Below are 15,460 nucleotides of genomic sequence, written 5' to 3'. Positions count from 1 at the left end.
CAAAGTACAGTCAATTCACTTTACGGTACATTCTGTGACCCACTTTGAGACGTCTTGAAGACGTAATAAGATGCTGTATCAAATGTAAGGATTATCATTTTATTTTTTAATTTTTAAGGGATTATTACCCCCAGAAAATCAATCCGCCAATTGACTGACAACCGGGTTCCTTCTTCTTACCGCTAGGTAAAATAGACGTGTAGAGTAAGCAAACTTGCCGAATGTTTTCCCACCTGCCTGGGGATCGAACCCAGGTCCTTGCGTTTGCAAGGTAAGTGCTCTAACCAATACTCTACAGGACTCCATTTAACGCCAGGGGAGGTGACAAGCAATTATTTTCTCACTCTTGTGTATCCACTTGCAAGTGTGTGCAGTAGATATTCCAGGAAACATTGGGCAATTCAATGGATTATGAACTCAGCAACACCTCAGTCAAGTTATCTATCCACAGCAAGTTAACAACCACAGTGAACCAGGGAGTCAGTCACCACAGAAACCAGACTTTCAGCTGAATTAAGGCATGCATTTTATTTGGTTTACCTTTACCTGATAACATACAGTGACGTGGCATGATAGTGTTACATGAGTATTGCAAACCGCAATAGTAAGGTCACAAAATAGCTGTCTGATTCATTCTGCTCTTTGGCAGGTAAGAATTCTATTAAGTAGTCTTCAAATCAAATGAAACAAACTGAAAACACAATTGTAATGGAGAAAGAGCCATTGCTAGACTTTAAAAGGAGAGTTTAGCTCAACTATTTTAAGTGTTTCTGACTGAAACTTGCAACTACAGTGAAATTAAATACAGTGCTTGCCTCTTAATGCGAATATGTTATCAATCCATTCTCCATACAGTGTAGTTGCTCAATAAGAACTAGTTGGGGCTGACTTGCTTGCAATAGAAATGTGCTCATTAGCAGCCTGTCTTGTATTAATTCGGAACAAAATGCCACATCAGGTTTGAGCTTTTGGAACCTTATTTTGACTTTCATTTTATTACTCCTCAATGTTGAACTGGCCACCGGTTTGTAATTGAGGATATTATAATCAATGTAAAATCTGCCTCGAAAGTGTGCAGTTCTGCAAAAAGCCCAAATTACGCCTGCCAACATTTAAGATTTAAAGCAAATTGGATGTGCTGGGTGGACGAAGCATTGACCAAGGGAAGGGAGAGAACAAGTCATTTACCCCAAAGACTAAACTCTTGCATCAAATCTTTTCTTTACCGGTGATGATAATATTGGTAAGATCGATGCATAAGCCTGACGATACATGGCTAAATCTTATTAATATGCTGGTATTGTGGTTCTTGAAGTCAAGAGTCTTTGCAGAGGAAATTCAAAGCTCTGTAGTGTATAGGGTTCAACAGCAAACTCCAGCACTACAATCTTGAGAATTGGCAGGTATGTGACAACATGTGGTACATGATCAGACTAGAGCATTCTCTCTGTAACTCGGCGCTAGCAAAATTAATAAGCCATTTCCAAAACCATCACTTCTACCTGGACTGTAAGTGTAAGCCCCGATCATCTCCATCATAAAAGTATTTACATCTAGAGTAGGAACAAGGGTTCTGTCAATCTGAGAAGGACAAAGAACTAAAACTCTTTAGGACCTTGCTAGTGGAGGCAACTAACTATCTAACTTCAGCGTTTGTACTGTTTATCCACATACGATTACACTTAATTTAGACTCAAACTGCCAACACTAACTACACTTATAGTCACACTAGTTTGGTATTTGGGGATGTTAAAAGACTACTTTCTTTGTGTTGTTGGGCTGCAGCAAAAACAAGATTGCATCTTACTACAACGTGAAAATGAGAAGCCATCAACAATTAGCATGAATTTAATATTGTACAAGATGTCATAAGATCTTCTCTTAAAAAATACCCTGCTGGAGAGACCAAACACATCTACTATGCAATATAACAAACCAAATTTTACAGATTAAGGTTTGTTCCTACATTGGTTGCTTTGCTTGTTTCTCCGAGCTGCGGTGGGGGGAATGTGTAGTGATATCTGTGGATGTGGACTGCAGGCGAGGCCCAGGCTGAAGCTGGGAGAGTAGGCTGTACCTGTGACACTGTGATACCACATTTCTTTGCCAGTTCCTCTTTGGCTTCCTCACTGGGGTAGGGGTTACTCAGGTGCGAGTAGAAATACTCATTCAGAACTTCTGTGGCCTGTTTGCTGAAGTTGCGTCGTTTCCGCCTTTGAAGTGAACAAAAAAGGAACACTTTGTGAGTATCATCGATTTCAAATAAAATACCCAAATCTTTCTGAATCATTTCCTCCCATTAAGCCAAATCCATTTCCAGTAATTGTACGCAAAATTCTCTGCCAGCTCACTCCATACTCTTGACCTTCCAGGGTTGCTAGATTTTTTTTTACAGGTAGGGCAGTTTTATTCCCCTAAACTGCCTGGTTGCACGATGTGATCATCACGTTTTAACTGGTTAAGACTCCAGCAGTTATCCCAACGCACACTCTGGCGTCCCCCCAAGCCTTGCCTCTGGCCAACCTGCACCTAATACTTTCCGAAATTAGGTAAACAGGATGGGTCTCACCCAGGAGAGTGCGTCCCATTCCAACAATCTATCTCTGGGATTTCCATGTGTGGGTGGGATGCATGGAATCCTCAGTTTGGTTTGGAGACTCTTAATAATAATAATAATAATCCTCGCATTTGATATAGCGCTTTTCACGTCGGGAGGACGTCCCAAAGCGCTTCACAGAACACACTGTAAAATGAATTTGTGCGCGAACGCCGCAGCCAATTGCGCACAGCAATGTCCCACAAACAGTCGTAGATTGAAAATGACCAATTTAATTATTGTTTTTGGTTTTGGAGGGATTATTATTAGGCTCTGTGTGGAGTAAGGAAACTTGCCCAAGGTTTCGCCCTCTGCCTGGAATTGAACTCCAGGTCTCTCACTTGCAAAGCGAGTGCTCTAACCACTGAGCTACACTTAAGCAACGGTGATGGGTTTCTGCATGTGTCAGATGCCCGGTTGTCCACCCCCCTCACCCCTCCCCCCTAAAATTGCCCGTCCGATAGAGAGGGGCTTTTCCTTTCTGCTAAAAATCCTTGACTCAAACCAACTTCTGTTCATTTGACCCCAATTCTCGAGACAATTACGATTCAGCATTTCAAACAATCAGAAGAAAAAATAACACTTTTTTTCCACTGAGGATTATTAAGAGCATAAAATTCTTGTTCACAAAGCTGTTGAAGCTCAATCTATATAAACCTTGCATTTGATGCGTGCCCTATAATGTCAAAACGTCTCAAAGCACTTCATACATAATTGCAGTCAAATGTGGTGACTGTGTAATTATGGGTGAGTGTTTGTACCAGCGATGTCCTCAAACAGTTATAAAGTGAATGACCAATTTATCATGCACTGGAAGATCCAATCAATTTATCATTGAATGGAAGATTATTGATCAGGGCACTGGGAGAAACTTCCTTCTCTTTTTGAACAGTCATTCTCAATTTCAAGACTCTCACATCCACCTACAAATCACTTCATGCACCTCCCTCCCTCTCCGATCTGCTCACACCCCCACTTCTCTGCCATTCTCGTCCCTCGGGCCTTCTGCAAGAACCTGGATGTCTTGTTTGACTCTGAACTGTCCTTTCTCCTCTACATCCACCCCATGACCGGCACTGCCTACCACCACCTCCGCAACATTGCCAGAGTCCGCTACTGCCTCACCCACGCACTCGAAACCCTCACCCACACACTCGTCACATCAAGGCTCGATTACGGAAACGCCCTCCTCATCGGCCTTCCCAACTCTTCCCTTCACAAGCTGCAGATCATCCAAAACTCTGCAGCTCGTGTCCTCTCACTCACCAGGCTCCGCGACCCCATCACTCCCACCCTCGCCCGACTCCAGTTGCTCCCCATCCCCCAGAAGATCGAGTTCAAGATCCTCATCCTCACTTTCAAGGCCATCGATGGCCTTACCCCCTCCTACCTCTCTGACCTGCTGACTCCCTACCAACCTCCCCACTCCCTCCGTTCATCGGCCTCCGGCTGCTCCATGTCTCCCGCCCGACCCACCCTACCATCGGTGACCGGGCTTTCAGCCTCTCTGCCCCCACACTCTGGAACTCCATCCCACGGTCCCTTCGCCTCGCTTCCCCCCTTGCTTCTTTCAAGGCCGGTCTCAAGACCCTCCTCTTCGATCGTGCCTTCAGTCACCCTCCCATCTCTCTGCCTTCCCTCACCCCTCCCCCTACCCCCTGCTCAGGTCCTGACCCGACTGTCCAGCACCTTGGGACGTCCTCCTGACGTGAAAGGCGCTCTTTAAATGTAATTTTGTTATTGTTGTTGCATATCCCTCCGCTCCACCAACGGTTGCTGTGCTTTCAACCACTATGCCCTGAACACCTGGAACTCCCTGCCTTGTATTGTTAACGCTGCCGCGTTTCGTCCACAAAGTACACGGTCAATCCACTTTACAATATATTCTGTGCGGCGTTTGAGACGTCTCAACGACATGGTAAGGCGCTCTATAAAAATACCAGGATTATTATTATTATTTGTCCATCTTCAGATCACACGTGAAGACTTTCCTTTTCGACCGTGCCTAGGGTCATAGAATCAAACAACACAAAAGGAGGCTCTTCAGCTCATCGAGCCTGTGCCGGCTCTTTGAAAGAGCTATCCAATTTAGTCCCACTCCCCTGCCATAGCCTTTCAAATTTTCATGGTCACCTCCCCTTGCTCCCCAGCTGGACGTCAAACTAAGCCATTGTTAAGGTCTCTGAGATACTAACCCGTGTGAAGAGCGCTGTATAAGTGTAAGTTGTTTTTGTTGTAGTGGCTTGGAATTTTTAATGTGCACCTGGTACAGGCAGACAGGATCTTGCTTTGACATTGCCTCTGACAATGCAGTAGCTCCCAAATACTAGCAGTAGCAGCCTAGATTTTGAGCTCAAAGTCCTAACGTAAGACTTGAACCCGCAACCGTCTGACCTTGAGGTGAGCATTAACATTTGAAAAGGCAATGAACAGACACTTGAAGAAAAATAACAAAAGCTTGGGATAGGAGTAGAAAGGAATAGAGGGGTAGAGGAAAGGTGGTGGCTCGTGAGGCGTATATTTGAGCTGAATGACCTAATTCTGTGCTGTAACTTTTTATAGGTGCATTTAAGAGGAAGCTAGACCTTCACATGAGGGAGCGGGGAATAATAATCCTTGCATTTGATATGTAGCACCTTATCACGTCTTTGAGATGTCTCAAAGCACTTTACACAATATACTGCAAAGCGAATTGACTGTATATTTTGTGGGAGAAACGGGGCAGCCAATTGCGCACAGCAGCGTCCCCACAAACAGTCGAGTGACCAAATTCTTTTTTTGGAAGGGATTATTATTCGGGCATGGGAAGGGAGTGAGGAGTGGGTTGAGACTCATATGGAGTTATAAACACTGGCAAGGACTGGCTGGGCCAAGTGGCCTGTTTCTGTGCTGCACATTCTTTGTATATCTTTATAAATGTAATTCTATGCAACTCTATGAGAATGGGTACTAGGGAAGCAGCCAGCCCAAGCAGACATAATAAGGCAAAGAATAGGGGAATTGGATGAGAGTAGATAGCTCCAGCAAGTTCAATAATGGGCTGAATGGCCTCCTTTGTGCCGTAAGCTTTCTTTGATTTTATTAAGCAGAATTGCTAATGAGAGAGGGGAAAGAGCAGCTCATTTGTACAAACTGTATACAAAACCCCACTGAAAGTTCATCTCTTTTGCAGAGTAAACTCAAGCGTGCTCTGAGAGAAGGAAAACTGGAGTTACCAGAGTTTTACAGGAAATTCCTCTCGTAAACATCGGAGGGGGGTTGAACGAGAAACAGTGAAACTTACTGAGCCAAACCTTAGAAAAACAATTTACAAATAGCCCCAGAACTGCTGTCCCCAATTAGACAGGAAGGTCAGATCACAGCTGTGGTGTTTGCAAAGGCTAAGTGGATGGTTAAAGTACTTTTTCTAGGAAAACTCTGCACCCTCAGGAAATGACCCTTAATTGCAAGAGGGCAAATGCTGTTCGCCCTGGTACACAGAATGAGGTGCCTCAGGACGCTTTGCTGGAGGGCCTCAGACGAGTACCGCGGCTGCTGCCCTCCTCTTGTTGGATACAAAAAGGCGGCTCGTGCGTCTAAAGGTTAATGCGATGCATATGAAAACAAACAGCCTTCGTGCAATTCCAGGATCCAATTTTGATTTATGAGCGTGTGGGTTTAAAAAAAAAAGCCGCTTGTAATTCAAAATACACTTCAGCAGAAAATCTAAGATTTGGGTTAAATGTATTTTCGGTCTTAAGATATGCGTGTGGAAAAATCAATAGCCAGACTGAAGGTCAGGCTGAAACAACGCCTTTCTGTAATGAAGCATTTGGGTCCCAGTAGCTTTCAATCGGTAGCTGGAGTTTCAATGACAACAAGCTGCCGGGTGCAGCAGAAAAGATAGTTTAAAATAAGCTCGTCTGTTTGAAGCTTCCAATCTCGGAGTTTCAACTGCATTATGGCTGATAAGCAGAGCCCTCTGCAGAGATGTCTGTATCCGTCCCGTAGCGTAGCGCTTAGCGAAGGGACCCGGGTTCATTACCGGGCAGAGCAAAACGTTAGGCAAGTCTCCTCGCTCCACAAGCCTCTGTTTGCCTTGTGGTAAGTAGGAACCCGGTTGTTAGTCAATTGGCGGATTACTTTCCGAGGGGAATAATCCCTCAAAATTAAATTGGTCACGCAATCCACAACTGTTTGTGGGACACTGCTGTGCGCAATTGGCTGCTGCGTTTCGCCCACAAAATACACAGTCACTCCACTTTACCACATATGTTCCGTGAAACGCTTTGCGTCGTTTCAACGACATGACAAGGCGCTGTATCAAATGCGAGGATTATTACTGTTTCACTCTTTAATCATATGAATTGTCAGAAGGGCACAATGTCCGTCCGTATCAGTGGACTGAATACTAAAGTGCCACATCTCACAAAACTCTCAGTTGTTGCATCTCAGACTGAACCATCCCAAATTGATGGGGTGAGAGACTCATTTACCACCCAGCTAGCAGTGAAAAACCTGTATTGCTTCGTCAGCTCACCATAATAAGGGTTCAGTACAGCACAAAACCGCCCACAGTTTGGAAAGCTCATTCAGACAATCCCCTACTGATTTCTGGTGGTGGAATTGGAAATATCACACCAGTGTTTTCTGAGATTGGGGTTAAGACCTGATTTTCAAGCAAAGAGAACGTTACTCCACATCGGCTCCTCACTGGGACTATCTGACCCTGACTCTGTATGCCAAAAGTGGTAAAAAGGTTCACTTTGGAGCCCTCCCTTAGTGTCTCATAGAAACACACAAACATAAAGCAAAGACCATTGAGGTCCATGTAACCGGCCCCAAAGTCAGCGTTTGAATATAATAATCCTGCATTTGATTCAGCGGCTTATCATGTCATTGAAACGTCTCATTGCGTTTCACAGGGTTTTTTAATGTAAACCATGGTGACTGTATTTGTAGGCAAACATAACAGCCAGCCAATTTGTGCACAGCAAGGTCGCACAAACAGCCATGAAGTGAATAACTAATGCTACCTGGGGGATTGTTGGTCAGGACACCAGGAGAGAGAATCTCTTCTCTTTTCCAATAGTCAAAAGGATCTTTAAATCCCATCTGAACGGACAAATGGGACCAGCGCTGTACTGGTGTGGCAGCTTAGACCAGGAGCTCACAATCTGCCTTCACTGACTCTCTGGTTATCATTCCACATATTCAGTACTCACTGTGTAAAATAATGACATTGCAACTGTCTGTTCACATTCTCCCTCTGAGCTCGAGTCTGTGTCCCATTGCAGTGTCAGCCTAGATTAACAGCTCCCTCAGGTCCTGGTGTGGCGCCAGTCTGCTACACAGGGCTGCCTCTCTGAACCCCCATCAGTGGCCGGCCCTTCAGCAACTTAACCTCTGGTACTCCTTTCCTCTTTCCATCTCGCTCAGCCATTCTCTATCTGCCTTTAAATCCCGTCTAAAAACCTACCTCTTCGATGGCACCTAGTCACCTCCCTATTCTCCATCCTTCCTTGTTCAGTGTCCGACCCTGTCTTTATGAAGTGCTCCAACACGTTACTCTATGTGAAGGGCACTATATAAATGCCAGTTGTTGTGATCTTCATTATGTGCTGTGCTAAGGGGCTCCCTTGCTCTTCGTCTATGTCTCAATAAAAAAATGTGGTTTTGTACACTCAGAATTTTAAGAACATGAATAATAATAATGCTTGCATTTGATATATCGCCTTATCGCGTCGTTGAGATGTCTCAAAGCGCTTCACAGAATATAGTGCAAAGTGAATTGACTATATTTATGGGTGAAACGTGGCAGCCAATTGCGCACACCACTGTCCCACAAACAATCGTGGATTGAGTGACCAAATTTTTTTAAAAAGAGATTACCACTCCCGGAAAGCGATCCGCCAATCAACAAACAACTGGTTTCCTGCTTACTGCTAAGGTCAACAGAGGCGTGTGGGGTAAGGAAGCTTGCCTAAGGTTTCACCCTGCCCGGGAATCAAACCCAGGTCCTCTCGCTTGTGAGGGAGCGCTCTAACTTGGAATCTCCAAGTATCTATGTATCTCCCTTTAAAACATCCCAATTAAATCTACCTCTTTGGCCTTCTGGGGCAGTGGGTTCCACGTTTTACCAACCTCCGTGGGAAGAAATGTCTCTGATCTCACTGCTAACCATCCTAGCTGAAATGTTTAGATAAAGTCCTCTTATTTGGGATCTCACTCCCAGAGGAAAGCGTCACCCGAAATTCCAAAGGTGACCCTCTTTAAACAGTATAAGCGTGTAATAAAACATGATTGCGCTGAGATCTATTGTGTGTATTTCCAGCTTTGAAGACCAAATATGTCTGTGGTAGTTTGAGTTGAAGTGGTTTCTCAGCTTGTTTTCAATTGTAGTCCATTAACCTTACGACGTAGTCTCGTATTTATTAACTTTATGGATAACAGCTCAACATTGACTAGAAGTAGACAATCAGTAAAACCCAAATCCGCTTAGTTTTCCTCTACTTATAGTGTGCATTTAGCCCGCAAAATATACAGTCAATTCACTTTACAGTATATTCCGTGAAGCCCTTTGAGACTTCCCAACGACGTGATAAGGCTCTAAATCAAATGCAAGGATTATTATTACTAATATATTAGTTTACATTCATATAACACCTTTCATGCCGGGAGGAGGGAGGGGTGGGAGCTGAAGAGTGGAGAGGGGAAAATGACTGAAAGTGCGATCCAAAGTATATTTTGAGAAGACGTAGTGCTAAGTCCAGCAAAATATCTCATGTCCCACCAGATTCCCTGATTACCTAATGAAGAATCTAGAAAGAGCACAAAAGGAGGCCATTCGATCATGCCTGTGCTGGCTCTTTGAATGAGCCATCCATTTTGTCCCACTTCCCCGCTCTTTCCCTACTGCCTTGCAGTTTTTTGTGTGATTCATAATTCCTCGTTAACTAAGGGTGAAAATTGGGTAAACAGGAAATTAAGGCAACAATAGAAGTCTTTGTTAATATGTTTTACCAAAACTTTGGACAAGAAATATTAAGGAAATTATGAAAGCATCAAATACAGTAGAATTTGGAAGTCAATGAGAAGCCTATAATGCAGGTAGTGAAACGCCAATTGAAACTGAAGTACAAGATACTCTAATAATCTATGCATTTGATATAGCGCCTTATCACGTGGTTGAGAATATACTGTAAAAAGGGAATTGACTGTGTATTTTGTGGGACCGTGTAATCAAAAACTATGTCTTTTCCCACATTCCCACCAGCACACTGAAGACACACAAGGACACAAATAAGATTTCCCAGTCGTCGCTCAAGCCCAGAAATCAAACCACAGTACGTAGAAGTGTGACAGGTTAGAACTTCTTCAAAAACTGCTTCGCACACAGTCGGCCTTTGTTGCTTAAGATCAAAGAAGGGCTGTGGTTCTGTTTCACGATTTTTGCCAACTTATAAATTTGAATAGCTATTTCCCATTGACCGGCTGTGGTAAAAGGATGAAGTGATTCTCTAATTACGCAGAGGAACTAAGCAATCTTGCGCGCTGACAATATCATTGCTCAAGTAACAATGCACAAGTGGCAAAATACACGAGGCTCGAAAATCTCACTAAAAATCAAATTCTGCTTCTGATTACATTGTGCTTTTGGCACCCGATTGTCGTACAGAGAATAAGAGAACTAAGACTAGAGCTGTACTCAAAGTATTCCACCCATATAACGGCGCTGGCTGACAGCTGGACAGCACTTCAATTTACACTTACATTTAAAATTTCGGATGATTTGCAGCCCACCCAGTAACTTTATCACGCGAGTCACATATGTAAGCGGAACCTTTACGGCAACCGTGACAGAGGCTGAGAGCTGCATCTGAACACTGGACGTCTCTCCTCTATAGCACTGGATTCCACCTGCCGCTATATAAATGTGGCCATTTAAAGACTATAGCGGAAGATGGAATCCAGCGCTTTGCTCCCCTCTCCAGCATGGATTGCAGAACGTTACGATACAAGACAATAATAATAATAATCCTTGCATTTGATATAGCCTTATCACGTCTTCAAAGCGCTTCACAGAATATACTGTAAAGTGACTGTATGTTTTGCTTGTGAGCAGCCAATTGCACACAGCAGTGTCCCACAAACAGTCGTGGATTGATTGATCAAATAATTATTGATTGTTTTTTTTAAATAACAATGATATTGTTATTATACCCAGAAAAGCAATCCACCATTCGACTATCAACTGGGCTTCTATTTACTGCCAGATAAACAGAGGTGTGCGTGTGTGGAGTAAGGAAACTTGCCCAATGTTTCGCCCTGCTGGGAATCAGACCCAGATCCTCTTGCTTGCGTGGCGAGTGCTCTAACCACTGAGCTACAGGACTCCAATCAGCACAACGGGTGGAAAACTCCAGAGGCTAAACCTCTATTCTATGATCCCTGCGAACAGACCCCAAAGAATTCCTTTTACAACCGGATACTAGCAGCTTGGGAGTTTCAGCACGGACCTACCTTGCGTCAAGGAAGCGAGAGCGAAGGATCATGACGGCTTCGCACGTGCTCTGTTTTAGCTGCATCTGGATGGAGCTGAATTTGCGGTGGATAATAGAAACCATGCGCTCGATCTCCTTTGGTGAAATGGGTCTGGTCCGACTTTGTTCACGAAGCAAGTTCATGACGTGTGTGGTGAATTCACTGCATGCCTGCACGCACAACAGAGAAGATTGTCATCAGACCCATTGAGTCAAAAAAGTACTGAGGGTCTGGATATAAGAAAAGACGGGGCATTTAGTCAGTTTACACCGGGCTCCGATGCAGAAATACATTCAGGGTGCGGGTTGGTAATTATCTCTGTGATTTGCCAAGATGGGTAGGAAAACACACACACACCACACAGAGATAGGAGATATATAGACATAAATAGAAACACAGAAAGACAGCCACACAGACCTGATATTTGTATACTACTGTATTTTCATATCCCCATGCAATGTTCAGGGTGTCCACAAAGTCCTGTTACACCCCCCCACCCCCTCCCCCCAGCACTGAACACAATGAAGTAACTTCTAAATACAATTATCATCATTCTTCCACATGTTTCAGTTTGTTGGTCAGCGCTGGAAAAAAATGGAGGTAACAGGACTTTGTGGACACGGTGTAGTGCAACAACAACAGCTTGTATTTATTTATGTAGAGCCCTTCATGCGGGGGAAAGTCCTGGAGCGCTCGACAGTGGCGGAATCTGACTCCGAGCCTGTGGGAGAGGGAGGGAGAGGTGACTGTAAGCACGATCAAAAAGGAAGGTCTTCAGGCGGGATTTGAAAGTCGGGCGGGAGGGGCAAGGTGAGCAAATATTGCGGCCCATCGTCGTTTTTACCTGTTCATATTTCTCGAGTTCTGAATGGTAAATCTGTCGGATCTGTGAGAGTTTGGCTCTGTAGTCAGAGTGTTCGATGGAGTTGTCGTTAGGAGATCCTCCTGATGCTGCTGCAGCTGCCGCAGCTGCCGCCGAGCCTCCGCCCTTCTCAGGCCCTGAAACACCTTCCGCCAACAGCATGTTATCCAGTCTCATCAGCTGGGGGTCTGGGGGCTCCTCCTCCTGAACACCTCGGATGCTCAGCACTGCAAGAGAAAACACCAGCCATTCAATATTTTAATGAAACAAATAAACAATCATATAAAAAATAAATAAATAGTAATAGTTTGGTGACTCAATCCACGACTGTTTGCGGGGACGCTGCTGTGCGCAATTGGCTGCCGTGTTTCACCCACGAAACACACAGTCAATTCACTTCACAGCATATTCAGTGAGGCGTTTTGAGACGTCTCGAAGACGCGATAAGGCACTGTATCAAATGCGAGGATCATTATTTGTAGTAGTATTAACGCAAGACTTACTTCCCAGTTTAAGGGAACTGTAACTGCCTGGTACAGTACACTGGCCTTCAATGTTAACATTTTAACTGTCAGCTTTGTAAACGTAGATTTTATAAAAGTTCAGCAAATGTACTGGGTCAAGAATCGATAGAAATTGCATTAAAATGAAGTGAATCTGAAAGCTAACGATCTGCATGGTCTACTTACAGCTTGAAGCCCGATGCGGCTGCAAGTCACAATACCAGCAAAACAACATCCAAGTTACAAGGTCGCCAGGCCCTGATCTACTCGGGCAATGCAACTGCAATCCAGCAGGAAAAAGTAAACTGTTGAGACGTCTCGAAGCACTTCACAGAATATACCGTAAAGTGAATTAACTGTGTACTTTGTAGGCGAAAGACAACAGTCCCTCAGAGATGCACAGATTCAGAATCAGGTTTGGAAGAGTCCCAGTTTAATTTGAAAAGTGGTTTTAATTACAAATGAATCCATCGTTCCCACTAGGGGGAGTGTGCGCTCTGTTCATCAGCCTCGTATATATCTTGCTTCTAAGGCTCATATCCACGCAGTGTAATTATAGGCTCCACAGTGAAACTCCCTACAAAAGTATTGGAACTAAATCCGTCCCTCAAATGTTAGTTGTTTCAATTCTTCTCAAGTACAGGGTGACCAAAAAGTTGTGATATCTACTCTATTATCTTAAAAAAATCATCATTTCTATTAAGACTTATCAGACATGGTAATTGTATCGCGACTTTTTGGTCGCCCTGCGTACAATATCAATCTCCTTCCTTTTCAAACCGATTCCCACGTGTGTCATGGGCTCATTTGTTCAGGGTTCATTGAATAAGGGTGCACTTTGGAATAAGTCCCATTGCTTCATATACTAAGTTATCTTGCCCCAGTTGCTACGGATCTAAACTAAAATTCAGTGTTACAACAACAAAAACTTGGATTTATATAGCGCCCTCCACGCCGGACGGCATTAATGTACTGTATGCCATGAAAACAGTGCGCACTGTGAACTTTAAACATCGCAAGATAATATTTGCATCTGATTTCATGAAGGAAAAGGCCCTCCAATTCACACCAGGGCTAAATTTCTTCTCTTGGTGCAGTAGCAGTAAGGTGGTAATCCACACACCAGCTATCTGCACGTTCACTTATCCACACTGACCTCCAATGTGAGAGGGAAGACGATAGCAATACCGGCAAAAATGGTTAGTTGTGTTCACGAGCTCAAACCACTGATGAGTGCGATTTACTGGAGTGTGACTGCTTCTGGTGAGGTGAGGGTAAAGGCTCAATCAATGATTTGTTAGTGACAAAGAACAAGGGAGAGTCAGACAGACGGAGGAAGAATGAAATGGGGAAAGAAAATGGGTGAGAGAAACAGAGAAAGAATCAGAGAGGGAAATACACACAAATACAAAGCAGGGCAAGAGGAAAAAAAGTGTTGTCAGAGTGTGGTACTGGAGTGATAGTATAATTCCTGATGGCAACAGCTTGTTTTTCTACGCTGTTTCCATATCTACAATGTGCCCGGTCTCAATTAGTGCAGATAAGAAGCTCTCTAGTGTGTCTTTTTAATGCTTCATATAAATACTGAAGGAAGACAATGCAATGACCTCAATTCTGAACAATATCATCGTGTTAATCTCTACAGTCCTCATCTTCTTGCTCGGTGCAAAGCACACACCAGCAGCAACTGAAATCTTACACAATTCTGGTGTGTGGCCTGAACCAAAAGCGTTCCTGTCGCATCTGTCTGTCAACTTCTCTTCTCCCGCCTACCCACAGATTACAGTAAGACTCACACAAGTCTGATCTGTACAAATCGTATCATTGCCTAAATGGTACATCTGCCCAAGTCCCGTTCGAGAGTTTAGATTCTCCGCAAATATGACATGACTCATACTTTGCATAAGTCATATTAAATGTATGGTCCCAACTAATGATAATAATAATCCTTGCATTTGATGCAGCGCCTTATCACGTCTTCGAGACGTCTCAAAGTGCTTCACAGGATATACTGCAAAGTGAATTGACTGTACATTCCTTGATACGACTTATGTGAGGTTTAGTGCATTTCCAAATGCACATATCCAAATGCAGATATTTTCACTCTCCTCGAAAGAAACTTGTCTGCATAAATACTGTCTGCATGTGCACTTGGCTGTAGCATTGGCTGTACGATGGCTACAACAGTGAAGCAGAAAAAACACAGAAGAAGGAAACTGCAATTGCTAAAACAGGATCCAATCTTCTCTCTCAATTCAAGGTGCTTTGCGTGCCACCGCACAGGTTGCCTGCGCCAAATGACGTGTGTAGCTTCGAGCTCACTGACAAACAAGAGACCAGGGAATAAAATCTGTAATATTTATCATCATATCAGGAGATGTCACAATATTATGGTCTACACTAGTCTGCCGCATAGTTCGTTTTTCCAAAAGCATTTCCTATTTCATTTTCATTTAACTTCAAATGGATCGGATTTTTGACTGCGTGCTTGACACATCTATTTACACCTTGTCACACTCCCAAACAGCTACTTAAACGGAATGGTTAGCCTTGTTAAATCGGTCATGTTTTTTTTTTCTCTCCGAGCTATATTTTCCCGAGTGATCTATCAAAATTGGTGTTCAATCTCGAAATATTAGATCATCAATATTAATCCATTTCTGAAAGACAGGTTCGATGGCGAGGCTGTAAGCAGCGTCAGTTACAAATCCCAGACTCCCAGTGTGTGTGTGTCTGTGGTGCGTGAAGTTCACCACAAATGCTCTGCTGTAAAGTCATTTGTTTTGGGTGTTTTCATTCATTAAGGGAGATCTCATCAGTGGTCAGTCATCAATTATTGCCATCCTGTAGTCTTTCCCCCAAAGGACCCGGGGATTGCTCCAATCCTCAGCTTTCTCTGCTTTCCTGCTGCGGGTCTCAGTCGATTGCACCTTCTCCATCACACAAGGACAACCCAATGGAATTTGTTGCAAATAG

General features: G+C 43.8%; 1 protein-coding gene across 2 annotated transcripts in view; it reads right to left on the bottom strand.

The window, feature by feature from the left end:
• pbx4 (pre-B-cell leukemia transcription factor 4) overlaps window positions 1-15,460 on the bottom strand; it is a 204,813-nt gene that overhangs the window by 29,652 nt on the left and 159,701 nt on the right. For both annotated transcript variants that reach the window (XM_042344733.1, XM_042344734.1), the window contains exons 3-5: window positions 11,964-12,208; window positions 11,099-11,289; window positions 2,078-2,213 (exon numbers count right to left, since the gene is read on the bottom strand). In XM_042344733.1, the coding sequence (XP_042200667.1) occupies window positions 2,078-2,213; window positions 11,099-11,289; window positions 11,964-12,208 (572 nt within the window). The remainder of the gene's footprint in view (window positions 1-2,077; window positions 2,214-11,098; window positions 11,290-11,963; window positions 12,209-15,460) is intronic.

This window comes from Callorhinchus milii, unplaced genomic scaffold, assembly GCF_018977255.1.
Source record: "Callorhinchus milii isolate IMCB2004 unplaced genomic scaffold, IMCB_Cmil_1.0 Scaffold29, whole genome shotgun sequence".
In the NCBI taxonomy this organism is placed as follows: domain Eukaryota; kingdom Metazoa; phylum Chordata; class Chondrichthyes; order Chimaeriformes; family Callorhinchidae; genus Callorhinchus; species Callorhinchus milii.
Note: the sequence above shows the minus strand (reverse complement) of the source record. Positions and strands in the feature narration are given on the sequence as shown.